At 41.0% G+C, this 20,335-nt stretch overlaps 1 protein-coding gene across 4 annotated transcripts in view; it reads right to left on the bottom strand.

Annotated features, from left to right (window-relative positions):
* Positions 1–20,335, bottom strand: part of rapgef6 (Rap guanine nucleotide exchange factor (GEF) 6) — a 117,338-nt gene that overhangs the window by 52,921 nt on the left and 44,082 nt on the right. For all 4 annotated transcript variants that reach the window (XM_026328026.2, XM_026328027.2, XM_026328024.2 and 1 more), the window contains one exon: positions 19,587–19,604. In XM_026328026.2, coding sequence (XP_026183811.1) covers positions 19,587–19,604 — 18 coding nt within the window. The remainder of the gene's footprint in view (positions 1–19,586; positions 19,605–20,335) is intronic.

Here is a 20,335-nt window from a genome sequence, read left to right as displayed (position 1 = left end):
AGCACACATACACCTTAGTACCTCCTGGCTCCCCTCTGTTAACAGATGCATCCTGCTCTGCAGCCCAGCCCACACTACTTCACACATACACACATGCAGGTTGACCTGGGGGCTGTGTGGAGGGGAACCTCACCCACGGCTCTCTGGCAGTGTTTTTGTTAATGTTGGATCCTATTCCACCAAGTTGGCCCACTTACCTCAGTCCAGACAAAGCAGAATACAAATTTGGTACCACTGCCTGGACACGACAGGAAATTAACTTTGCCCACCAACATAAACCTTAAGCCTGGACTCCAATGTTTATCAGACATTTTTTTACTTTACCTGAAAAAATAAACTATGCCACAAAGGTTCATTGGAGCAACTGCAAAATATAAGCACAGCTGGTGCTAGTCCTATTCTTTCCTTTATGGTCTGAATGTATTTATGTAGTTTTGGTGTGAATTCATGATACTACTACCAGGATACTGCAACATAATAGCAGCATCTGAATGCTAAAATGTGAACTACAATGGTTGAAAGTATACAAAAAAAAAATACTAACTTCAATTGAAATGAAATCTTCTTTTAGAGATATTTGTTTTTGATCAATATCTGTTCAGTTCTTGTTATTAAAAAAGGAATGTTAGGAAATTAATACTGTTTTCACATTGCCAGTGTCCTGGGTCACATTTATCTTCTTCCAACATGTCCTCTCTTTTTTCTTTCTTTCCCACAAATTCACAGTCACAGCGCAATCACCCATCCAACCCATCATGTATTTATAAATGCCCTTGAAAATTATCCAGTGAAGTCTCTCTGGTTGTGCAGGGGGGATGTGAATCAATAGCAGTGAGATAATGGGAGCAAGTGAAATTGAGGGGGTTGGGGGTGTGGGTGGATGAAATATTATCACTAGTGTGCATGTTGGGGGTGTGGGGGGTGGGGTAGTAGCTCATGACTGCCTGAGAGCTCTGGTGGGTGGAGTCTGGGTTTGTGTGAGTGCGTCTGCACATTTGTGGGTGTTAAACTGTGTCTGTGTTGAGGGTCACATGCATGTGTACAGACAATGAGGTGTGTGTGTGTGTGTGTGTGTGTTCGTGCACACAAGTCTAGAGTGCATCTGCAAATGAGCAGCCTCACTTTCACTCAATTTAGTCCAATAACGTTGACCAGCATGGACATGTTAATGCATACAAGGCTTGAGAGGACGTTTCACTTTTAAAAATTGTGCCCATCATGGCTAATGGACAATAATTACACCATTCAGGACACAATACTGGCCCTTTTACACAACTGCACATATTGAAATGTTTCTTTTTCATATGTGGCCAATAAGTGGTGCCACGCCACCTGATCATACCTCCAGACTGGCCATAAAAAATACGTTAAATGTAAATGAATGACTCAACAATCACCATTAGAAGAACACTGAATGTGTAAAGGCTCCACAAGGGTTACTCACTGACTGATCCCGCTGGTATGAAAGTGTAGCAGAACATTGGTGGAAAAAAAAAAAAAAGAGCCATTATGCTCAGTCAGCTCTTCCTGTTTAGATAAAGGTTTTAAAACCAGCATGTGTGCCAACAGTGTCCGTGGCTGAGGCACAGTGCTGCTCCCAGCTTGTTCAATCTAAACTGCTATGGATAAATGGCACATGTGCCTACCTAAAAAAACTTAAGTTGAGTACTTGCAGAACACAAAAATACTATAACTGACAAAGGCAAATGGAGAGTCCAGTTCTCATGGTGCAGTGCATGCTATCAACTAAAATACTGTTTTTCTAGCAAAACGGCCGAGGACAGAATGTGAATGTGCTATTCCACAAAGGTACCTTCCAGCTATAATGAATTTCTGACAGAGAACAGTTTTAGAAAAAGAAGGTCATCTGTTTTTATCTTGTAGATCTAAAAAATACCATCTCAAAGCAGAGATGCTTCTTGAGACCTCCATTTTTATTTATAGCATAAATGCAGGTTCACACAATGATTTATGGTATCATGACACTTTAGGGCATGCTTACAAGCCAACAATATTTTATATTATGCTGTTGTGCCTATACAATATATGATGATGCTTGGTTCTCCAGACAGACCCTATATGAGAGAATACATAGTTTTTGGAGGAATGAATAGTAATTTATGCCCTATGGGAGGTGAATTGAACATGGTCTGGCCTAATGCAACCAATATCGATCTTTATCACCCCTACTTCCTGTGCATATGATATCCTAAACCTCCCTCGGCATGCTAAAAGCTCTCTCTCACTCTTTCTCTATTGTTGTTTCTTGCTCAGATTCTCTCTCTCTTTGTTTTGGCCTCTCTCGCTCTCTCTTTGTGCTATATTGTGTGTAAAGGCCACATTACCTTTACACCCTGTGTGAGTTGTCAGTCTGTCGGTGTGTCTTTAGGCCAGAGGTCAGAGTAAATCTGCCAAGGCCAATGTGAAGAAGCCGTGGCATTACAGCACCTGGCAAAGGTCATCCTCCTACTGCACAAAAATGGGTCTGTCAACATATTCAGGCACCAAGGGAGCCATGGTGCAGCTATCTAATATTCTTCTAATGGTGCCTGTAGTTTCCATCTGCTGATCTGATGATGCAAAGGATTACAAAGTGCACTTTATGACCAACAGCAACAACCTGTTGACTAAAGCATTTTTTTAAAATAAATCAAAGGTTACAGAAAGGCTGGGAGGTTTGTAGTTTTTAGTCAGACTTATACTCAGCATGCAATTACTATGAGCACACTGTCTTTAGTATTTAGTTATTACAAGAACTAATTTGCATGTTCTGTTTCTGTTCTGTTCGTAGTTTCATGCACATGGGTTTAGTTAAGTCCCAACAATCATTTAATTTAATCTTCGAACTGAAACCATATTATAAAGCATCATCTTTATCCTGATTGACATTTTAACATGTATTTGTTTAAATAAAGTGTAGTTTCATGTCATTCAGTATAGAGATAGATTAGATAGAATAGATAGATAGATTGTGTGCTGCACTGTATGTACCTGCACTGCCTGGGCATGAAGAAGAAAAAAAAAAAAGGGTCGATAGGCTGTACAGAAGAATAATTCATCTCCTTATTCCACTCAATAGAGGTTCAACAGTTTAATGTACCTAACTATCCTATCTGACCTGACGATAAATGGTAGGCCAGTAACTGGAGCCTAAATCAAAACCAGTGTGTAGCTGTTTAAACAGAGCCTGATGACATTGGCCAGTAAAGAACCGATGCTTCTCTTTTTGTCTAATTTTAAATTTCCTCCCTAGTTCAAAATCTAATTTGTTCTGTTAAATTACTCGTCAGAATCCAACTATTAATTTAAGCGGTTCTGACGTGCACTACTCTGCACTGTGTTTCTCTTAGGATGCTCCGAGGGAAGACTGGTCCTTATTTAAATATGCCAGACGCCTTGTCTGTCTGCTCGTCCATCTGTCTGACCTGCATTCCTTTGCCCTTCCTGCACTGGCACTAAATCCATCATCCCACTGTGTTTCTCTCCTACCAATGCCTACATATCCCCATTACTATTCAACATAGCATGAGTCCATACAAATTGATTATGCCAATGTTCAGCAAGGTCCATCGATTGCTGAGGGAGGCAAAGACAGCAGCCTGGGTCAACCGGAGTCTTGGTCTGCTGCACTCTGCCAGGAAAGTCTGCAGCTAGATGAGGGTGTGGGATTATTACATTTATTTTCAATCTCAGTTATGTGCTTGTTTCCAACTCAAATCTTCCTATCAGCCAAGCATGATATTCCTGTTTTTCCAAGCAAAAGTTTATCTCGGTAGAAATGAGTGATGCTGGGAAACAAATTGCACCTATAAATCACATAGATTTGTTTCCGCTATCTCACATTGAACTGAACCTGAAGTACCTCTAAAGTAAAAACACACACTATCCATCCATCCATCCTCCATCCATTTTCTATACCCGCTTATTCCTTAACCAGGGTCACGGGGATCTGCTGGAGTCTACACACACTATCCATTTTCTCAAAAAACTAACTCCAAATCATTTTTCCAACAAATCACAAAAGTCAATTTGACTTCTTCCATAGTATCTTTGTGGCAAAGCTCAGTACTTCTAAAGTCTGCATTAAAGAAAAGTATGAGCAGGTAAGGTCAAACATTCAGTCAACCTGTAGCTGCTATTTGGAACCACTGCCACTAATGCAAAACCCTCAACCTTAAACCAGTTTTTAATATGTAACTTCAAACTCATTGTTATACCACAACACTGCCAAGGTACAGAGAAAGGAATGAAAAATAAATCTGCAATAAGTAACAGGGGGCAAAGGCTGGAAATGTGAGGATGCAGGTGGTTTTAGAAGGTGTTGGTGTGATTTATAAGATGGGAAGCAGCAGACGAGTCAGAATACAGCTCAGCAGGGCAGAAACAACAGCAGCATCAGGCCAACAGCAACAACAACAAGCCCCATTACCAATGCTTAAATAATAGATGGGGAAAGAGAGGGAGGGTAGAAAAAGACAGGAACAAGTAGTGCAGTATGGAAGAGCCCCTTACTAAAAACAGATAAGAAGGAAAGATGGGGAAAAAAAGCAGGAATTTCTCACTAAAAAACTGTGGGAAGAGAAAAAGGGTAAGTTAAAAGTTAAAACCGGGTGAGACACAAACGGGTGAGAGGTAGATCGGAAAGTTCAGCACAGAACAGGGCCCATGTAGGCAGCAGGGAGAGTCCGACAGTTCAGCAGAACATTTTGACAAGTCTTTCAGCAGCAGGGGGATGTGAGGTTGTGCTCCTCCGGGATACGCAGGATGTGATTTAAAGGGACAGTTCACCCATAAACACACGATACCACTAAAAATGTAACCAAGATGTTTAATGCTTCCTAAAGAAAGCAACTAACTGACTGACTGCTCTAAAGTGAGACCGTTCTTTTAAAGTCCATGTTGTTTAGAAGAGCTGTAAATACATCTAGCCCTCATAGCTGCTCAGTGCGTCAGAAAAGAAGCCCTACTGGTCCCACAGAGCAGCTCCACTGGCCTACATTTCACTATCTTCTGTTGCCAAATTTCCAGCCACACAGTCAATATTTCAATAACTATGCTCCGACATCAAAAATTAGAACAAGAGAGTATGGCATGCTATTTGATTGGAGCTGCAGTTTAGAACAGTATAGAACAAAACTGCCTAAATGGCAAAATAAACTATTTACGTCCCATAGTAGCTCGGTTCAGAGAGTTCTTCTCCAACTGTGCAGTAAACAAGGCTGTAGAAAAGACTGTAAAAGCCTGTTGGCAGCTGCAGAATCCCTGTAGAGAAGTAAAACTAAGTGATTCATATGAATCAAACAATGGCCTGCACCAATAGCTACTTTTTGTCTCTTGGATCTGCTTAGTAAGTCAGGTAGTTCAATTTTCACATCATAATTGCATTTAGGCTAATTAAACCTCAGATTTATTCAGTGCAAAGCTGCAATAAACCACAGTGATGCTGAACAGGGTGGTGAATCATTGTGGTGAATTCGAGATTACTGCGGTTAAGAATATCAACCAATCCCAGCCAGTGCAAACCAGCCAAAACTATCAAAAGAGACTGACTTCTAGAGAAAATAATTGGCTGCTATTCTGAGAAGGCAGTCAATGATAAAATTGTGAAAACCTCTTGTGGAATAAAAAACATGTCTTCAGAGCCTTTCTCTTATTCACTGATGTTTTTTTTTTCTTTCTGTCTTCTCATTCTTTTCTCTCAATTTCTGTCTTTCTCCTCCTTCAAATTTGAAATCACGCTGCCAGATTTCTCTTTATCTTTCTTCCTTTCCTTATCCCTTCCTTCCTCAAGATCCAAGTGAATGAAATCACAAGACCTTTCCAGAGGATTTAAATCCCTTCACAGACCACCTACATTCTCCCTGTTCTCCACTTTGCTTCTCTTTGCTCTAACGTGACTGCAGTGTTTTTGATTGGTGCTGTACCTCCAGACAGAGCACACGTTACCTAATGAGAGGAAAAGGGAAACTTAATTAACCTTTGCAAAAGGTGGGCTCATCACAGACACCGACCAATTAACTATGAACTTCAAACAGGCCACGCTGGATGAAACCTCAGTAGCTCTAGACTCAGGACAAATTAGCCAGACTCCTAAAGCATATATGCTTTGGGCCAGTAGTGCTATTATCAGGAGTAAACTCACTAATTAATGCTAAAAATGCTGATGAGTAAATATCTAATTAAACAAAACCCAATCTAGTGATGATCAGAAGCTGAACAGAAGCCTTAAGGTTGGAAATCAAACAACACCTGCTCTGAGTCACAGCAACTGGAGTGGGGATAAGTTTCTACACCGACAAACCAGCTGGTACCTCTATATTATTACCTCTATACTGGTGTGCCTCTATACTGATAAAAAGCATTGGTACAAAAATGTGAAACCTTGTCTTCATTACTTAATGATTAGCCGATTAATGATTTAGTTGACTGATATAATCGTTACATTTATTTTTCAATAAAACAACAAATAATCCCCGATTTTGATTTCTCAGCTGTTTCTGCCTGATGTGATGGTAAAATAACAACTAAATGTTTGAAATAGTAATTGGAGAGAACCAGACATCAACTTTAACACCTTAGAGACATTTTTCACTATTTCTGGACAGTTTTTGGGCTAAAGAGTCAAAACAAATTGACAGTCAAAATTAGTGAAATGAGTCAAATATCCTGCTCAGTCCATATCACAGTTGCAATAATGAAATGTAAGGTACTCTTATGTACTTTTAAGGAATGTGTTTGTGTATAAAATATAACTCTGATCACTCAAAAATCATTATTGGCCTAGAGATGGTGTTTACAAGGCAGCATTGATGATCCACAGTGAAATATAATTTAAAACTCTCATTTACGAATGAATTTACACTTGGCAGCCGTGACATTAAGACAATATGCAAGTCATGGATCACCCAAGTGATGGAGACCAATAAAGACGAGTAATAATGTACTTAAGACCTTGTTCTGTGACTGCTTGTGGCAGATTACTGTGTTATTTTAGGCTCAACATCATGCTTTATCCCCTTTCATCTCCAGGGACCTAATTATCAGTCATCGCACACAGACACACAATGAAGACAAACATCTCTGTGGCTTTCAGCCCCCAAAAATGCTCCCAAGGACACAGACACATGGGGATCTATCTGACAGACATTCTTGTTTGAAAAACCAATGAGTCAGTAGACCAGAGGGATCCTGAGTCGTTGCCACACAGCTGATTGTTTTATCCATTAGTGTGAATCTTAAGAAGAACAACAAACAACAAAACAAGAACCATAAACACAACTTGTATTTCATGCACAGCACTTCCTTTCCTTGCACCATCAAGATGTTCATCAGAGGCTCACTCTGGTGGATTATTCAGAGCATCTAAAACTAGGACAGCGAACTGGTACAGAACAACACCAGCCCAGATCAGATCAGATTACATTCACACTGACAGGAATAAAGAAAAACAAAGAACAATTGCAAAAACAACCATTGGTAATCTTGGTTTTGCTAGCACATTATTCTTCAGACCAGGAACTATACTAAATTATCTCACTAGAGCTCATCTACGTCATAAATGAATATTAATGTATACTCTATAAATAGTGCAACCTTATTCACATCTGTGACATTTGCTCTCCTCCAAAAAGTAAACAAGTTAAAAAAAAAAAAAAAAAAACATGTACAGCACTGGGGATTCCAAATTTCTTCAAAACCCTAAAATCTATTTGTTCTTCGGAGAGTAACTGTGTTTTATTGCTGCTAGAAGGAATAAGAAAAACGCTCTTGCAGAGAGCCATAGGAAAATCTCTTTCATGTCAAAGCTCAGTGTTGTGTAGACTACCATCAGGTTTACCCTATTTACCCTGTCTTTTTGGTTAATCCACAGTGCAGCTGATTTAGTTTTAGTTTTTATGAAGTGAAAAAGGCTTTGGCATGGGAGCAGCAGTTGTGAATTTCAGTATTTTCCATGAATAAATTCAGTTAAAATTCAAATGAAAGGAAGAAGAAACACATGCAGGCATCTCTAAACAGACACAATAAACATTCATCATGTGCATATAAATCAAGCTCATTATCTCTCATCCCCACCCTATCTCTCTCTCTCTCTCTCAGTAACATCTCACTCATTCACACACATACACACACTCGCTCACGCACACACGCACGCAGAGGCAGCAGCATCCTAAGCCAGAGGCACTGGCCAGAAAAGGGATTACGACATCGCTTACTTTGGAGGACCACGGCTGCAAGCAGTTGGCATAGCAACGGACTAGGAAAGCCATTTCCACAGGAGGGAGGGTGCCAGCGAGGGGAAGTTTCCCCTCGTTCACCAAGAGATGAAGAAAAAAGAAAAAAATAAAATAAATAAGTGAAAGAGGAGGGCAAGGCCTTGATGCTACTGCTGCAAGAAGAGAATAGTCCAGGAGTTGATTTGGCTGGATCACTGTCAGATGTCACAAAAAGGAGATTTAAAGCCGAAGTAGATCCATTTATATTTTAAGCTTTCTCTCTTCTACCGTTGCATGTACAGGAACAGCAACGGAGAAGCTTAAAACACTCCTTCACACCTTCAGTACTGGGTATCTACAGAATATTTAAAACTAATCCCAAACAGAAGCAGTTTGCATGGTAAAAAATGACAGAGCCATCCAACTTAACATCCAAGTTCAAGTTACACGTAGGAACTCATTGAGTCTTTTATTTCATCTTCTTCTTGAGTCACTTTCCTTCATGAAAGAAGCAGAGGCTTCTTTCCTCAGCGGATGAGAGTGCTGGACAAAAAGACGCGCTTGTCTGTGTATCTGCAGCCCCCTGGGAAGAAGCCTCTTTCCTGGCTTAAAGTCATCCAAACAGTCCCCTCTCACTCCCCAAAGCCTGGATCACTTGCCTGCAGCTCTCCTCACTCTTTGTCTACAGCTGTCAAACTCCTTTCTCTGTCTCTTTACAACTCTCTATCTCTACAGAGCTTCAGCAGTGCATGTGTGCCCAGTGGTGCAGCTCCATGACAGGGGACAGTGATCCTGCTCCTGTACCCCAGCTTCAAGCTCTCATCCCTGGTGAGCGCTCACACCTTACGCCGGCATTTCTCCTCCCCCTCCCACCCTCGGAGAGAAGCTACCGTGGATAGGATGCTGTGCTGTGGAGAGCCAGCCGCTAATGGGAAACGGAGGAGAGAGTGAGCGCAAGGGAGGAGGGAGAAGGGAGGAGAATCCAGCTGAAAAAGAATGACATCACCTGTGCAGCGAGAGAGCGAGAGTGTGCAAGCAAGAGAGAGGGGATGGGAGGTAGCGTGGACGAAACGACAGCAAGCGGAGGAAACTGCATTAGATGAATTGGCTGTTGAGCAGATGTGGATAAGAGAGAGAGAGAGAATGGGAGAGACAGAGAGGAAAAAAAAAAAAAAAAAAAAGACAGAGCATCTTTATTGACCTGCTGGTGACATAAAGTTGGGTATAATGAAGCATTCCCCTCCCTTTTGTGACCATGCTGCAAAAAAAGGGGGGAAAGCATAAATCACAGAGCCCCTATCAGATACAAGCACAGACACTCAGTGTTTGTCGGCAAATGTGAACACACAACATAATAGCCCAAGCTGATAATGGGTTTTCCCCCTTCAAAAGCCTCCGTCTGAAAGATGCGTGACACAGTCGACGGGATTTGACAGATAAGAAAGGCACATTACAGTCACAGATAAATCTCTGTAACACTGCTGAGAAAAATACTGAGTTGATAAAGGCATTAGGCTGAAGAGTCTGCAGCTGGAAACTATTAGAAGGTTCTAACAGTGTGACGTCTCACACATGAAGAATGAGACGTGGGATACCGCTCAAGAAAGTTAGACAGAAAAATATCCTAAATCAATATGCAAAAAGCCCTAAAATACACACGAGATGCATGTGGAAAGAGCAGTTATATGCAACTCTGATAACTAAAAGTGGATGCTCAATGGGAATCACAGCCCTTTTATGAGAGCAAATGAAGCAGAAACTCAGCACCAACAAATAATAAAACCTCATGATCTGAAACACTGATTTATATGTTTCTTTGTGTTGCTTTGCTTGAGATACAAACACATCTTCTAAGAAAAAAGGGCACTGATGTCAAAGAAGAATTCCAACATCATGGTACAATTTATTCTCATTACATTAGCACAGCCTCTATGAACGATGTATTCAGAGGCGTGACAGCATGTACAATTATACAGTAATACACTAATTACGTCGCCTCTTTTTTAGTGCAATAATGACTTCTCTAAAGAAATGTGTTATCTACTGCTTTGATGCAGCAACTGCATGTTTTTCCCTTGGCTGTACTTAAGAGTTTGAGCTGCGTGCATGCTAATGAGTCACAACCTCTCAAATAACAGCGTAAATGTAAAGATTCAAATAGTTTTAGTTCTAAGTTCATTTTAATTTTGGTGCAAATGGTTGTTTTATTTTCTCCTTCCTTTCTTTTTTTTTCCCCTTCTCTTCCTCTTGCATCAGCCGGCCTTTTTACTGGGATGAATATATAGGGATGAATCAGAAGCACAAACAATAGAAGCTGTCTGTTTGTTTGAATGGCTGATTTTCCTCCAGCAGAGGAAAGATGTCAGCTCCCATTACCAGACTTCAGAGAGGGCTGGATCTTTCTTACCCTCTCCCCTTCTCTCTTTCTGACCTCCCTCCCTCTTAGACTGCATTTTTTTCCCCCCGTCTCTAACTATTGTTCCTCCCTTGCTCCCTTAAAGTGCTCATTGTGCAGAATCTGTCTCTCCCACCTGTTTGCCTTATATTAGCTGCGTCCTTTTTTAACCTGCCCTCTTATTATTTTTCCATCTACAGTATCCATCTCATTCTCTCAAACTGCTCCCATTTTTACTCTCTGTGTGCTGCCTGCTATGAACCAGGATCTCTACCCTCAATTCTCTCGCCCGTGTGTGTGTGTATGTGAAAAGGATACACACCTCCCGACTAGAAATGACATCATCTTTTTACTCCACAGCCAATCAGATGCAAGCACATGGAGCCCTGCCTTCAGAGGAGTGTTATGTACACAAGAGAGACAGGCTGAAAAACAGAGAGGTAGAAATAGACAGAGATGGACACAGGAAAGAGAACCATAAATTGAGGATATGCACACAGCTTAACCCCGATCCTTCCACCGAAGGGAGTGAGAGTGAGTGTGCACATCCAGTACCGTCTCTGTGTGAATGTGTATGTAAGTCTTAGTGTGTACTAGCTGCAGCCTTTTCCCTCTTGCATACCAGTGTGCGCAGCACTACATCATTCTCTTGCCTTGCTGTCAAAGCCACAGCCCTAATAAACACAAACTCACACGCAGACAGCTGCTGTGCTTGCTTTCTTAAAGAAATCTAACAAAAGCTGACTATGAGAGAAAAGCTTTAAATAAAAATCACTCCCCATAATCAAAACTGAGAGGCAGTTCAGAAGTCAAGTTCTGGACAAACGGGTCTAAACGATAACCAGATTTTTATATATTAATATGCAACAAATAACACAGAATAAGTAAAAACGACTTATTATGTAACAAACTAAAACTTGTTCATATAAATGAATGTTCTGCTTTTTCGACTGATCCTATTTTAAAGACCATGCAAGTCTAGAAAACAAAACTTCAGTTGCAAGTTTTACATTTCTGGTAGTGACAAACGCTGTGTCTTCATATAACAACAAACCACAAACCACTGCCATCATTGCTATACAATATAAAACAGTGGTTAAACGCTGATACATAAAGTTTTAACATTATATCCAAACTATTATCTCTGTGAACATGGCTGCTCTCACTTGATCTACTCTACGTACAGTTACAGAACAAAGCAATGATCACAATGGCAAAATCAGCTACATCATAGCATCTCCTGACTAAAGATGCCACTATCTGCTGGGTTTATATAAAAAGAAAAGTATGGATAAAGCTAATATAACACTAATAAATGCCTGATGAAGAGAATATCTCCACACATCGTTGTATTGAAGCAGTCATGCAGGATTTGTCTGAAGTAATTTCCATTTGAGAGGAGGACTGAGGGGAATTAAAGTCAAACTTTTAAGACAAATCCAGGTTTTATACTGATTATGAACAGAACTCTGCATAGTAATATGCACCAGCACACCATAATGTGGATTCAAAGTTTATAGGAGTAAAGTGTCACATCTTGTGTCTCTCAGGACCCTTTACTGTTAATCAGAACATGGTGTGGTGTATCTGTCTGCAAAATACAGAGCAGGACACACGTCATACAGGAAACACTTCCTGGAACAGACTGTCTGCGACTCTGTGTTTGTGTGCATGTGTCGGGTTAAGCCAAGCAAGACGAGGTGAGAACCACAAATAAAAAGAGACAATAAGAAAATCAAATACCGAGGTCTGAAACTTGCATTTTTAACCAGAAAATGTAAGAAAAATTAAAATGCATTTTCAAAAGGACAAATGCATCCGTCAACGGCAGGAAATAGGAAGTGTCAAAACTGCAAGCAGACAGACAGACACAGTTACTGTAACTAGACAAACACATAGCATCCCGTGCGTGTGTGTGCAGCTCACCAAGGCATGGCATGGTTTCAGTGATTTCTGAGAGGGCCTTGTCTCTCTTTTGTCACCTACAGTGAGTCCTCACTAAACTAGGTTAGAATTAGGTGTAGTAATGGTTGGGGCTGGATATTTAGTTGTGATGGTTAAGAATCTGAGGAATGCACAAAGATAACTGTGCAAATGTGTGTGTGTCTGGCTACTGGTCACAGCTAATCTGCTCTGTCAGGCTAATTAAAACGAGTCAGCTGACTAAAGTCTCTTTATGGTGTAACACACAGATGTGCCTGCACACAGAAAACCACAGAGAAGTGCTGAGTTCTTCAGTCTCTATTTTTCGAATGCCTATTCTGTAATTTCCATAAACAGCCCGAGTCTGACGGCGTCTCTTTTACATCACAGCTAATGATGTGAGATGCACACACTAACACTAACCAGCCACAACACACAACATTAAAACCACATATTGCGTGACGTTTGGTAGTCCACTGTGTATATATGTATATGTATATATATATATATATATACATACATACATACATACATACATACACACACACACACACCAGCAACACCACACAACACCTGCCGTTTTAGACACGACCCTAGGAATCAATATTTGGCCCTTGTCGAAGTCACTCTGATCCCCATGCAATGTAAAAAAAACAACCATCTCACTTTTCAAAGCCAAAGCTGATGTATTGACAGAAGCTGTTTTAGCCAAGCACTTTACCAAAAATCCTAGTTGTATGATGCTTTGCCTTCTGGCAGCATTACAAGGTCAGCTCACGTCAGGGAGTAGATGCTTATGGTCTTTCAGCAAATAGAGGTAACACTTTTTGAAGCCAAGTATAATGTGCTGGCTTCCTGTGTACAGTAGACCAGTAAACAAAGAGCAGTTTAGTCCTGCTCACACAAAACGATACACATAAATATGCTCATTTAACTATGTGAATGTGCAGGCATCTGATCATACGGGTTTGTGGGAGTGTGTGTGTCTGAAGGACAAGACAGGAATTCCTGCCATTTAGACCGGCCCTTCCCTTTCCGACTGATCCCGACAGAGAGACGGAAAGAAAGATTCAAGGCCAGAAGAGCCAGAGACACAAAAACATACGCGTAAACAGGAGATGACAAAATTAAATTATTATGATGGATAACAGTGAAAAATCTATTTACCCCAGCACACTGGAATCAAACTCGTAACTAGTTACCATCTTAGTTTTGACCTTTAATTGCGTTGTGAACGTAAAGTCGTATAAAGTCATAGAGTCGGTATTCATAAACAGTACGAGAGCAGATGAGGGTAGGGAGCAGAGAGAGACATACTGAAAGTGAATAAGAAGAGACAGTGAGTCAGAAATGAGCACGCAAGAGAGAGAAAAAAAGTAAAGAGAGGATGAAAAATTTAGACAAACAGAAGGAAACAGGGGTGGGGTGACAAGAAGGGAAAGAGCTGCCAGCAGGATTTCACGAGGTGAAGAAGAGGTAAAGGAGGAAGTGTAAAGCTTTGTTTGTCTTAAGGATATAGGTTGCATTTGATTTTGCACAACACCCACTCATTTAAGTGCAGTGAACTGTGGGCACGCTAAATAGTCCTTTAGCTAGTTAGTTAATGAACCAGAGAGAATTTTTCTGAAGTAAACTTTGATTGGATGTGAAACCTGTGGTTTTTGGATTGTCTTAGGTTTCTAAAGAATAATTTATAATTGCAATTAAGGAGAAACAGGAAGCAAAACACAGCCTGGAAGTGTAACAACATGAATGTAGACTAATGTATGCATGCTGTGTCTGTATGTCTGTGCATATTTCATAGAAAAACATCAAATATTAGGCAAAGGGCCCAAAACAGGGAGGGTGAAGGTTAGACAGAGGGAAATAGCTGGGAGGGAAGATGATGGGAGGATAAAGGACAGAGGTAAGAGGAGGGACAGGAGGAGGAAAGAGAGGAGGAGTGAGAGGAGGAGGAGGAGAGAAGCAGCAGACAGGAATATGGAGAGGGAGTTCAACAAGGTTTTCATCTTAGTGCTGCTGATGTAATCCCTAAAATTAGCTGCAACAGCCACAGATAGTACCCCTCTGGAACATTGTGCTGCCCAGCCTACTGTACTCTACACACACTACCAGCATGTCAGCACGTCCCGAAAGTCAATTTTAAGAATGAAGTTTAAGACTAAATTTAAACTCTTACAACACAAAGTCCTTACATTGCCAATGAATCCTGAATCCTGGCCGTGAGAGAGATAAGGCAACACAAGCAGTTTTGCACACGGCATTACAAACTCAGTTAAATAACTGAGCTGCAGCTTAAAGAAAGTTTAAGACTCTAAGTCAATGTGGGCTTTGGGCATGGGCCTTGAATGCAGCAGGAGTCCAGCAGCAGGACGACCGAGGTCTGAGGTTTGCTGGTTATTTGAAGGTATCGGTCTGAGGCGCAGTTGAGTATTTAGAACTTGACACACAATTTGAGGAAGTAAACAAGTCACTGATCGGCACGTGGTCTCCGAACCAGACCCTACCAGCTGCTTGGAAGAAAAATATTTTGGTCTTCTTAGCTTTGTTTTGTTTTTTCTACTTGTTGCTCACAATCTGATCTGTAGCTTTTCCCTATTTCTTGTTTGCTCCACGCCGTAGTAGACTCATACCAATGTTAAGTACCGAAGTGTTATAAAACAACACAGCATCTATCTAAGCATCTCTATCCATTTCTGGCTTGGGTTAAGCTGCAGGTAACTTTTTATTCTTTCACATATAATTACAATGTTCAGACCATGGACTTTGGCTGAGGCAGGGAGAGGAAACCAAATGAACTTCAAATGTTTTAGAGCTTGTTAAAGAACTACAATCAGAGCAAGCTTAGATAATACCACATGTACTATTAGGTGCATGTGTAGTATTAAGTCAAGATAAGTCCATTAGTCTGTTTCCTTCTCCTCCATCCCTCACTCTTCTTTTTTAACCCCTTTTGACCCTGCCTTTCTATTATTCCATCCTTCCTGCTTCCCATTACTTTATATTCCCACCTGACCTTCCCACAACCTTCACCTTTCTGCCCCATCTTTCCATCCCTACAACTCTCTACTCCTTCCTCTGCAGCACAACCGCCCACTGTTTCATTACCTATCAACCTTTTTTTTTCAGTTTCATTTCAGCTTCCTTTCTCCTCCACCTCAGCTAACTCTTTATTGGTTTTAGAACTTCTCACTGCTGTCTTTATCATTTTCTCCACTGCTTTGTCTCTCTTTCTTTCATAATAAATCTATAGCTCCCATTTCTTCTCGCCTCTTTCCATTCTGTCAGCCACCTTCACTCTGTCCTTCTGCATGTCCTTCTCTATTATTTCCTCTTTGATTTTTTAAAAGGTTATTCTCATGGCATCTCTGCTTCACTAGACAATGGAGAGTGAAAGGCAAAACAGGAAAGGCAATAACAAAAGGGGAAAATTCTAGATCAAAAAAAGTGGCATTGCCAAGACATTGTTTGCTTCCTGAATCAGAACAGGTTTATCTTTCCCATTTCCTTAATTCTTGTATGTTTGTTTCATGTATATGAGGAAAGTCATATTTTCTGTCTCTTTAATACACTTTTAAGTCACATCATTTTCAAGTCTTTTTGTTATTGCAGATATGAAACAGCTGGATGACAACACACCAACAAAAATACCATTTAAGCTCAATAAGCCCAACCTCACCTGCCCTGTAGCAAACAATAACCTTCAGATTTCTGAAGAGTTTAATACAGCTGCTGATCAATACTGCTACAATCTGTGACTTTTATATCTCACTGTCTAGGACATTATACAGTATCACCCTGATGTATGAGCTCATCACGGCACCCTTTGAATGATAGCTTATTCATGTCTCCTGTTACTGCCACTCATGTTGTTGATTCACCTGATCACAGATTAAGGTCAACTAGTCTATTAGTTGGTACTTGATTAGATAATGAATACAGTCTGAACAGTCACTTGACACAATCTGAGTCAGTCAGACTTATAATGGCCACAGCATTGACAAACTACTTATCGTGACTAACACCATTTATCTTATTCCTTTCCTTCCCACTTATTCCTGGCTCTCCGTCTCTCCCTGGGGCCCTGCTCGGTCTAGCGGTGGCAGAGCGGGCAGGAGGCCCTCAGGGCTTCTCTGGCCCCACCTGATAGAATGAGACCAGATGAGCTGAGGAATGGACTGTATGCATTAGAGGACCATGGGGCTTTAAAACATAAACCCAGAATGTTTCTGCACTCACACACATACTAATGACAATGAAAACAAAACCAGGCAACAAAGCCAATGGGAATCTTAACAACTTGGTTACATGATGCCAAGCAAAACCCCATAAAACTGACTGGTACCAGTGAGCTGAGTCCAACACAATCAACACACAAATGTATTTTTTCAAGAAAGCAACAAGCCACAGTGGCTGATGCTCCACAGATTTCCCAGTCATGGTCACGACCAGCCTGTTTATTTGAGTGAGCTATACCAGCAAAAGTGCAAGAGCGAGGCAAAGCAAGTGCATCTTCCCATCAGCCCATTCTGGCGACCTTCAAACCTGAGTGGAGATCGAAAGATGATGCAGGGGACTTTTGTCATCACTTTACACACCAGGTTGACACCACTATGACAAAGCATTTGCATGAGTCACACCTATGACTTGTGCAATGCATGATCAGTGCAACCTTAGATTTAACCTGACTGTAAGCAGTGACGTTAGGGTAACCTGAGTAATGTCACTGCACGTCCAGCTCATCAAATTGAACTAAAGTGATACTACCACAGACAACATCATTGAGGTACAGTCATTGCTAACAGATCCCTGAACAGAACCTGGTATAATAGTTTTAAGCTAAAGACACATCAGGATACCTTTTTACTTTATCACACACTGTCCAGAGCTTTTACTTCCATTAAAACAGTGAGAAATACACATAACTGTAGTCCAGCAGATGGACTATCCCTCCTCTGCACAAATGTCAGATCCAGAAAAAGTAACATGCTGGCAAACACGTTTTCACACTTGATCCATGTGTGTCCCCCAGAACAAGAAAACACATATTGAAGTTCCGGTGGAAAAAGAAGAACCACACGTCAGACGTTTTCATTCTGACACAGGAAGCTAACCAACCACAGACATGGTGTTTCCGGTGTGTACCGACACTTGATTGCTTCAGAACACAGAAAGGATGCTGCTTCATGCTCTGCAACATCTGAGACAAATCTAAATGCTTTTAACACCGAGAGCCTCGCACAACAACAATCGAACCCTGAAAACAAATCGCAATTTTGAAGTGAGCCCAACATATGTAAACATCTGGATGTCTCTATACACATGGCACACAGTGTGCTACTGGCATGTTACTGAAATTAAACTTTGAACTTAAAACATTTTGGGTCACCCAGCAGCATAACATCACTGTTTTTATTCCAGGGTTGTGCATACTGAACTATCCTGTGCAGATGGCTGAGCCTGCGTCATGTTAAATTAATGATCCTGGGGTGCCTGAATGTAAAAGCCCTTTGAGCAGGTTTCCCCGGCAAGGCAAATGAGGTGATGGGTTCATCTATCTATCTGTGCAGAGGGAGAAAGGCAGTAACCCAGTGAAGCATCTGATGTCTTAATAAAGTGACTCTCTACGTGCATGTATTTTTCTTTGCTGTGCAATGTGTATATGTATGTTTGTGTGTGTGTGTGAGAGAGAGAGAGAGAGTATGAGTCATTAGTGAATCCCAGTGGTCTGTTATGAGAATGAGAGAAGAAGACCTCCCGTCTCTGTCCTGCTAGAAGACGAATCACGTTTCTGGATCAATAGGAGGAGTCAGAGTAGATAATAAAAGATATAAAATAAAATAATAAGTAAGACTTGATCTAAACAGTAGTTTGTCCTTCCCTGCTGTGGAAACATGAGACAAAGCATCCAGTAGGCCCAATAGACTCATCTGTAGATAAAACCTTCATTCTCTGTTTATAACATAAGAGGTGCTATATACTAGTTTCATTTTTCTTTATGCACCATTTTTTGGACTCCTCTTTATTCATAGCTTCAGGAAATTCATTCACTCTGGGCCAAGCCATTAAGGAAGACAGAGTGAGAGCGAGAGACCAGGGCAGTGATAATGGATTACTGATGTTATTATGGTTCAATAAGGTCACTAAACAACATCTTCTGATCCACCACCAGAAAAACAGCTCTCTTTGCACGTGTGTGTGTGTGTGTGTGTGTGGGCGTCTGTACAGTATACATTTATAGGTTGTGTAACATTCACTCTACCGTTATGTCACCACAGATGGGCAACCCCCTAACATGCACACACAGAACAGAAAAACAAAAAAAATATGCACTTACATGTACTGTTGGACTCCTTTTTTATAGAATAAACGTTTTCTCAGTTCAGTGCTACAACATCTCATTACTCTTGTTTTTCACTTAACTGTAATTGTAAATTCAGTCTACATAACTACCAACAGAGTCGGAATTAAGTCAGACATGGGGATGTTTGTGTGTGTGTGTCTTTGCCTCTGTCAACACAGGAAATGTGGGGAAGTTGACTGTTGCTACTACAGCTAACCACATGGTCAGAGAGCAACCTCTCAAACCATCAAATCACAAAGTAAATCAGGTTTCCATTTTCCTTTTTAGCTATAAATGACACTGTCACGAATGGTCTTGAACCTGTCCGGATACCTCAGGTTTAAACGGCAAAACTTAATGTTTCATCTGTCATTTGTTATCCAGTCAGTTGCTGTTCTCAGCATGCATCTATTTATTCAACAGTTGCCCCCTGTCCTATCTGCCACCCACAGTGTCAGCAGACAGCAGTGTGTTCATGTGTGCAGCAGCCTCAAAATGACCTGCTTTTCCCCCAACGCTGCATGTTTCTAAACAACAGGTGCCTGAATGAGAAGTGATTCACATTCACATTCGCGTACACAGACACAGACACACAAAAACACACCTGTCACATCAACAGAAAAGCCCCCGATGTGGAAATGCTGGAAGATGACAGGATGGAACAGAGACAGCTATACATGAGAAGAAAGTTTTATTTTGCGTTTCATCCTACCTGGTTGTTGACATAATCCTGGAGATGAGACACCAGCATGAACATGAAAATGGAAAGCACAAGACACAGTCATAATGGGACAAGGCAAACTCAGCTCACAGACATACAGAGAGTGGGATGGTTTCATGCTGAACAATATATATTTCTAATCTATGCTGTCACTTATTAAAAGATAAGTGAGCATGTGACCACATCCAGTCACTTAATGAGGATAATACACATGTCATAGCCCTATGTTTTTGAGCCGGATGTGTCTCTACCTCATCCTGCCCTTTATCTTGCTCCAGTTCAATGTTGAACCAAAGTATTTCTCTGGATTTCGAGAACATTCACATGATTCCAATTGTTTTTTGTGTCCTGCGTCCTTGGAGTGCTGCTGCTCTAGTGCATCAGAATGGTTAGCCTTTACGTAATAAATGCAGTCACAGAAAAATAAAGCAGTGTGATCCAGAGATGCTGAAGGCTTGAAATGTAATTTTAAAAGTGGAACAATCACCAAGAGACTACAGAGGCAGGTAGGGTTGGTGGAGGACACTCTCCATTAAGCCCCTTTGTAACGCCCAAGGGAGCTTTGCATGAACTGGGAAAAGTGTGTGTGAGCTAAGCTGACATTTGTGTGCCTCTGTGTGTGTGCGTGCATTTGTAACAGTGTGTGGCAAAGCGTGGCTTCTTGTGATTAGTCAAAACTGTAACTGACACACTGCTGACTGCAGCGATCTTATCAGATGGAGGGAAACTCGACTTCATAG

This window comes from Mastacembelus armatus, chromosome 14 (genome assembly GCF_900324485.2).
Source record: "Mastacembelus armatus chromosome 14, fMasArm1.2, whole genome shotgun sequence".
NCBI classification, from domain to species: domain Eukaryota; kingdom Metazoa; phylum Chordata; class Actinopteri; order Synbranchiformes; family Mastacembelidae; genus Mastacembelus; species Mastacembelus armatus.
Note: the sequence above shows the minus strand (reverse complement) of the source record. Positions and strands in the feature narration are given on the sequence as shown.